This window comes from Mobula birostris, chromosome 1 (assembly GCF_030028105.1).
Source record: "Mobula birostris isolate sMobBir1 chromosome 1, sMobBir1.hap1, whole genome shotgun sequence".
Lineage (NCBI taxonomy): Eukaryota > Metazoa > Chordata > Chondrichthyes > Myliobatiformes > Myliobatidae > Mobula > Mobula birostris.
Window position 1 is genome coordinate 229,089,303 of NC_092370.1, and position 7,958 is coordinate 229,097,260.

The 7,958-nt window shown below is 42.3% G+C and overlaps 1 protein-coding gene and 1 pseudogene across 6 annotated transcripts in view; one reads left to right on the forward strand and one right to left on the reverse strand.

Annotated features, from left to right (window-relative positions):
- Nucleotides 1-7,042, forward strand: part of LOC140205546 (centrosomal protein of 128 kDa) — a 642,143-nt gene extending 635,101 nt beyond the window's left edge. For 4 of the 6 annotated variants that reach the window (XM_072273166.1, XM_072273194.1, XM_072273186.1 and 1 more), the window contains one exon: nucleotides 525-2,467. In XM_072273166.1, coding sequence (XP_072129267.1) covers nucleotides 525-649 — 125 coding nt within the window. In that variant the 3' untranslated portion in view covers nucleotides 650-2,467. Of the gene's footprint in view, nucleotides 1-524; nucleotides 2,468-4,803 lie in introns of those variants that run through there. The other 2 variants (XM_072273171.1, XM_072273204.1) reach the window with 1 other exon arrangement.
- LOC140194036 (ubiquitin-ribosomal protein eS31 fusion protein-like) lies at nucleotides 3,515-3,980 on the reverse strand (annotated as a pseudogene).
- Nucleotides 7,043-7,958: the final 916 nt, after the last annotated feature.

Genomic DNA, 7,958 nt, shown 5'->3' on the forward strand with positions numbered 1-7,958 from the left:
GTGGTGGGTGTGTGGAATGTACTGCCAGCAAAGGTGGTAGAGGCGGATACAAAAGGGTCTTTTAAGAGACTCTTAGATAGGTACATGGAGCTTAGAAAAACAGAGGGCTATGCAGTAGGGAAATTCTAAGCAGTTTCTAGAGTAGGTTACATGGTTGGCATAACATTGTGGGCTGAAGAGCCTGTAATGTGTTGTAGATTTTCTATGTTTCTCTGTTTCTATGTGGCCATGGGGTGACTCTTCATTCCCTCCATAGATGCTGCCTGACTTGCGCATGTTATATGTGTTGCTCTAGATATCCAATATTTACAGAATCACTTGTGTTCATTTGTGTTAATTGGACATTGTGTTCAACACAGACACTGGGTCTGTTCCTATGCTGTTTTCTTCTACGTTCATAAGAGTAAGGTCTTTAAGTTGATAGTGTTTGGGTCAGGTGGGCTGGTGGGTGGGTTTGTAGATATGGTGTCTTTAATTCTCATCTGCAGGTGGATCACTGATCAAGGTTGCACTTTTCGTTACAGCATCAAGTGGCAGCAGCAACAGGCGAAGAAACCAGCCTCCTGGAACCACAGAAGCAAGTGGAATACGAGAATTCGGCAGGCCCACAAGTGGAAGAAAGTCTCCCGCAGAAAAGGACAAGTATTAGGCCATAAAACCAAGTGAGAACTGCAAGTTTTCCCAGCAGCTCTAATGAATGGTGACTTACCTCACATCAAGCAGGGTGTCTGGGAGCATTAATCAAATGTGCTCCCATCCATTGCGTGCAAGACAACGGCAGGCACTAAAGGCCTCTCCAAAAGCACAATCCTCTCAATTTATTTTCTTTTGTATTTACCAACATGAGAAATGTGTGCCAGTTGCTACAGAAAGAAGTATTTCTCAGTGCCAGCGATTGGAAGCTGTAAAATTTTCAATTCGCACAATTGTTCATCTCAGCATGCTTCAGCCTAAATGGAGAATGTGTTTACTAAATAATAGCCAGAGGCTTTACTCTTCACACCTTTAAAAAACGATTCTTCAGCACAATTTAACAGCGGGTAATGTGTGATAAGCACTCCACGCCAGCTTCTGATCTACCTCTTCCATTGAAGATAATGTAAATGGCCAAGGGAGGTTCTGCTCTGGATGAAGAGATTCCTGTTGATGTCAGAAGATAATTTCTTGTCTGGAGTGCATGAAGACAAGGCAGACTCCTGTGATGAGTCCAGCAAGAAGAGGCCGGGTCATAAGTTTGTGGCTCTTGTTACAGTTTAAATATTTAGTATCTGGTGTGTGGGGCTGGAGAGTGGATGATGCCTGAACTATACCAGCCACAAATGATCAGTGTCATAGAGCCATAGAACACTACAGCAGGGAAACAGGCCCATCGGCCCATCTAGTCTGTGTCAAATTGTTACTCTACGTAGTCCCATGACTTTCACCTGGACCCATAGCCCTCCATTCTCTTCCCATCCATGTACTTGTCCAAACTTCTCTTAAATTTTGTAATCAATCCCGCATTCGCATCTTCCACTGACAGCTCATTCCACACTGTCACTACTCACAGAGTGAAGAAGTTTCCCCCTCGTGTACCCCTTAAGTATTTCACCTTTCACCTTTAATCCATAACCACTAGTTCTAATTTCACCCAACTTCAGTGCAGAAAGTCTGGTTGTATTTACCCAATCTATACCCCTTATAATTTTATATACCTGTGTCAAATCTCCCCTCTTCTCTGAGTAAAGAAATTACCCCTTATGGTCCCCTTAAATATTTCACCTTTCACCCTTAAACTATAGCCTCTAGATCCAGTCTCACCTAACCTCAGTGAAAAACCCTGCTTGCATTTACTTTCTATACCCCTCGTAACTTGCATATCAAATCTCCCCCCATTCTCCCACACTCCAGAGAATAAATTCCAAATCTGTTCAACCTTTCCCTATAACTCAGGTCCTCAAGTCCTGACAACATCCTTGTAGGTTTTCTCTGCACTCTTAAAATCTTGCTGTCATCTTTCCTGTAAGTAGATGCCCAAATTATACTGGCTTGGATGGTACTCATCTTATGCCTGAAACGTCCTGGGAGACCAGTGTGCTGGGCTCCAGGAGTGAGCCCAGCTCACAATGCAAGGTGGAGCAATCACATCATCAGAGCCCCTTTGGAAAGGAATCTGTGCATCATTCTTCATTTGCGCAGGTTGGGGCACTGATCCCCTTCACTCACTGGAGTTGTCTGCGTGAAAATCAGGGGAAAAAATTGCAGATGCCGGAAATCCAACACAAAAGCAGAAAATGCTGGAAATACTCAGCAGATCAGCCAGCATCTGTGGGAAGTGAAACAAAGCAAATGTTTCAGGACAAAGACCCTATGACATAGGAGCAGAATTAGACCATTTGGGCCATCAAGTCTCTCAGCCATTCGATCAGTGCAAGTGCTGGGTAACTCTCAGTGATGAGAGCAACACACATAAACGTGGCTGGTGGAACGCAGCAGGCCAGGCAGCATCTCTAGGAAGAGGTACAGTCGACGTTTCGGGCTGAGACCCCACGAAGGGTCTCGGCCCAAAACGTCGACTGTACCTCTTCCTAGAGATTCTGCCTGGTCTGCTGCGTTCACCAGCAGCTTTTATATGTGTTGCTTGAAATTCCAGCATCTGCAGGTTTCCTCGTGTCTCAGTGATGAGAAATTAGTTTCTTGGAGCATTTTGCATGTTGATAGTTAATTCTACAAACTAGTACCTTTGTTTGTTAGTCTGATTAAGGATTTACATTTCTGTTGCTTTAGGATTTGCAGAGTTTGATGTGTCAGCAGAACAGCCACTCAATCTGTTTAACATTGCGTGAACACATTACTGAAAACAAGCTGATTATCTTCACTAAAGTCCATTACCGACTGGAATGACTGTGAAATCCTCATACAGTTTTTGTGGTATCAGGTCAAACATGGATAAGGAAACCTACTCTCAATCACCATCTACCACTCCCTCCGTAGTTGATACACATTCATGCTGGACTATTCACAAATAAGAGAAAATCTGTAGATGCTGCAAATCCAAGCAACACACACAAAATGCTGGAGGAACTCAGCAGGCATCTGCTGAATGGTCTCAGTCCGAAATGTCGACTGTACATTTTCCATAGATGCTGCCTGGCCTGCTGAAGTTCCTCCAGCACTTTGTGTGTGATGCTGGAATATTCAATAGGTTTCAATGAGATCGAAACCCCCTTACTCCCCAACTCATTCTTTTAAACTCCAGTGAGTACAGGCCCAGAGCCATCAAATGTTCCTCATACATTCTCATGAACCTCCTCTAACGGCCTGGAAAAAAAGGTGTGGAGTGTTTCCAGCATTTTCAGCTTTTATTTAAGGTTTGCATGTGTACTGGAGCAGGCTTCATGGCATTGTGTACTGGCTTGTTGCCTTCACAACCTGTGTCTGAAATCCGGACTTGCAAAGGTGAAGGAGTCTCTAAAAATCTTAAGGCCTTACTGATTCTATTTTTATTTTAATTTTTCATCAATGTTTATTAAAATTAACACAATTTTGCATCTTCAGCCTTGTTAAAGCACGTTAAGTATATAAACAGCACTTTACACAATATTGCTTGTTGAAGTGACTGGCTGTGAATACACTAGGACCACATTCCTCTGGACATTCACGGTGTAGGCAATAAATTTTCCCATACTCATCAACCTTATAGTATTTAAGCAGAGCAAGTTTGACCTACTTCCCCTTATGCTGTTTCTTCCTTGGGGTAGAGTATGACTTCATCCTCGTCTTTGCTCCACCATGCAGTCTCAATACAATGTGTGGCGTTGATTTCTTCCGAATATTGTAATCAAAGAGAGTACGGCCATCCTCCCATTGTTTTCCTGCAAAGATCAGTCACTGTTGATCAGAAGGATACCTTCCTTTTTCCTGAATCTCACCCTTGTATCAATTGTATCAACTTAAAGGGTTATCATTTTCCCCGTGACGGATTTTACAAAGGTGTGCATTTTGGAAGTCAATCCACCACTCTCAGCGGCCATTTCAGCACAGAACTGAGATAAATGCAACGACACTCCTGTCACTGTCTGTGGGGGTACTTGAAGCACACAGCTGCAAATGATCCTAACCTGTTGATATAACACACACACAAAATGTTGGAGGAACTCAGCAGGCCAGGCAGCATCTATGAAAAAAAATACATTCGACGATTCAGGCCAAAACTTGTTGATACGCCAGTAATACCATTTATTGCCAGTCCTCTTATTAGCTTTTTCAGTGTAGTGACAAAACAGCCATGTTATCTTCATCTGTTCTTGAAAGGATAGCAAGAAAACAGCTGGAGAAGGAAAGAATAGTTGCAATTATTGAAACAAAGAATGAGGCAAAAACTAGCTCTGCCTGCTAATTTGCACTATGTTACTAATTTAATCTGGAGGTTGTCAGAATCTCAATCACGGTCCTGCCGAAGGGTCTCGGCCCGAAACATCAACTGTTCCTTTTTTTCATAGATCCTGCCTGGCCTGCTGAGTTCCTCCAGCACTTTGTGTGTGTTGCACGAAGATCAGTCCAGAAGTTTGCTTTGATTTGGTATTGTAAAATGTAATGAGATACAGAGAAGAGATTTTGTTTGCATGCCATTGAGACATATCATTCCATATATGTGTTACATGCAAGAAGTAAGAATGTCTGTTTTTTTTCCCAGCCAACTCTGAAGATAAGCTTTAGGCACTAGAATTTGTCTTGGCAACCATGCTCAATGAACACAGCTCTCAGAAACGGGCCTAAATTCTTTAATCTTAAAGTAAAATCAAGATTATTCTAATCTTACAGTTGGATCAACGAATGAGGTACAATCAGCAGTTCTTACTGGGGAATGGAAGAGGACTAAACTGCTTTGGATCGAGGGGTGAAATTCACAGAAGCTTTGGCCATTTTCAGAAGATGATAATTAGAATCTGTGCCAAGCCAAAGCTATGTTTGCACCTATCTCGACGGTCAGAATTCCTGAATCTATTTGTTGGTTACTCTTCTGAGAAGGAACCTGCAGCTGACACCCTGAGCTGAGCAAGGAGGGTATCCCAGATGCTATGCAGCCCACCAAAAAGCCTGGTACAAGACTGTCAACATGTAAATCTACTGAGGGACACAGAGATGGCAGAACAGTTCTGCTGCCGGACACCAAATGTTCAAACAAGCTTGAAAGAGAAGATTATAACTGAATAATATAGTTGTTGACATCCATTGGTTAAATAGTGGGATCTCTGAAGCTGGCCTACAGTGACTAAAGCCATAAATTGACTTTCTATTGGTGATTGGTGAAGTGCCTTGAATAACACTGAATCTAGAGACAGTGAATTAAGGAGGCCTCTTTTTACATATAGTCAGTGTCTTCCTTGCAGCATTTCCTGCACTGGCAGTGCTCGAGTGCTTTCCATGTAGTTGAAATTGTTCTTAACTTTTGTTGTTTCCAAGTCAGTGATTGAATCTTTTTAAGCAAGTATCTCTCCTTGGGGATTTTGTAAATGCTGGAAATTTGGATCAATGCACACAAAATGCTGGAGGCTCTCAACAGTCGAACAGCATCTATGGTCAACATTTCAGCCTGAGACCCTTAACCGGGACACAGGTTCCCTCCCAGTTTCTTACTTTATTCCCCCTCACCCGGTCTCACCTATCACCTTCCAGCTTGTACTCCTATCCCTCTCATCGACTTCTTATTTCTGGCTTCTATACCATTCCTTTCCAATTCCGATTTAGGATCTTGGCCTGAAACATCAACTGTTTACTCCTCTCCATATTTGACGCATGGCCTGGTGAGTTCCTCCAACATTTTGTACGTGTGGATCACTCCATAGTATATTTGGAAGCAAATTGGAAATTCTAAACCTGGGCACCTTTTCCTTCCCAAACCCTCCTGTCCATCTTTTGCTGTGGCTCAGACCAGCACTGGAAATCATTACAGGGCCGGTGACTCAGACTGATTCAAACCCTGCAGGAGGATAGCGGATTCCCCACCAAGAGATGTCACAGACCGTAAGATATAAGGCAGAAATTGGTATCTGTCCATTATGAAACCATCAACACTCTCATTGAGTGTACGCCAGACTGTTAGACATAGGACATTGTTCCTTTCCTTGCCTTTATTTCACCAGCAACACTTGGTCTCGGTGAGTAACCTCTGACCAATCAGGGATCAAATGTTTACTCCATGTTACTGGTCACGTATGTTGTCAAGGGTTTTGTAGTAGTACAGATAGCTTACAGTTGCAAACTCCTGGTTCCTCATACACTGTAAACTTTAGAAGTTTTGCTGTCTTTCCATTCTTCCTTTCCAGGTTATTGAATTCTTTGTGCAAACATATTTCTCCAGATTATGAGCTCTCTCCACCACCAAAATCTGAAGAGACACCTTTTTCCGTTCTCTTCTCTGGTGCTATGTTACATAGCTTTCCCATCCCTAACTTCCAGAGAAGATGTTAAACCAAGGTCCTGGCTCTTAGGCAGTTGTTAAAGTCCTTTACAACAGTCTCTGGAGAAGAGCTAGGAATTGTTCCCATCTCCTGATCAGCATTCGTTCTTTGTGCTTCCTGAAAACAGGTTAACGAGTTATGTGCGTGTGTGTGTGTGTGTGTGTGTGTGTGTGTGTGCCTGGTGCAGACGAGTTATGAACGTGCTGCTATAGCCTCAGCTCTTAACGTAACTTATGCCAAATGCTTTGGAACATTTCAGCTTGATTAGACAGTATATAAATGCAAATGTATTTAATTGCCACATAATTTGCATCTTGCATAGCTGCATAAATGAGCTAAACCTCGCTCAGCGTTTAAAGACTCCAGGTGCACAGCAATATAAGTGTGTTTTATCTTTCATTGGTAGTGACTGGATACCCTGATCGTTGTGTGTAAATCTTCACGAATTAATTTGAATTGAGCTGTATTAGTGCACTCGTGTCTTACAATACATAGGCTTACTATTTGAATAAGATCATTGCACAGACTGATTTAGTAATTGTTGTAAACCTGTTTAAAACAATACGATGAAAAGACTTTACAATTTAAATAAATTCTCTATTTATGGCTTTTACTGAAGGTGCTAAAGTGTTCATTCCTAAAGAATGTTTATCTTGCAATATTTTGGAAGGGGAGCAGAGTGCTTCTTTGGGTGAATGTGCCTTCTGGGATAATTTTGTTGCCCGGTGCCAGCATTGTCAGGTTAGTAAAATACAAGCCTTAACAACAGGAATTCTGCAGATGCTGGAAATTCAAGCAACACACATAAAAGTTGCTGGTGAACGCAGCTGGCCAGGCAGCACCTCTAGGAAGAGGTGCAGTCGATGTTTCAGGCCGAGACCCTTCGTCAGGACTCAATATACAAAGCCTTGAAAGCTTTCTCAGAATCAGAATCAGATTTATTGTCACTGACATGGGTTGTGAAATTTGTTGTTTCATGGCAGCAATACATAAAGTACACTGTAAATTACAGTAAGAAAAATGTATTTAAAAAAGTTATATAGATAGTGCAAAATGAGACAGAAGGTTGTGAGGTGGTGTTCATGGGTTAATTATCCATTCAGAAATCTGATAACGGTGGGGAAGAGGTATTCCCAAAACAATTGAGTGTGTGTCTCAGGTTCTGGAACATCCTCCATGATGGTAGCAATGCCCTGGGTGATAGGGATGCTTAATGATGAATGCCTGCTTTTTGAGGCATTGTCTTTTGAAGATATCTGCAATGGTAGGGAGGCTAGTGCCCATGTTGGAGATGAGCGAGTTTACAACACTGCAGCTTTTTCTGATCCTGTACCATGGCCCCCTCCATACCAGATGGTGATGCAACCAGTTAGAATGCTCTCTATGGTACCGCTGTAGAAATTTACTGAAATCTTTAGTGACGTACCAAGTCTCCTTAAACTCCTAATGATATATAGCTGCTGGCATGCCCTCTTTGTAATTGCATCAAAATGTTGGGTCCAGATTAGATCATAG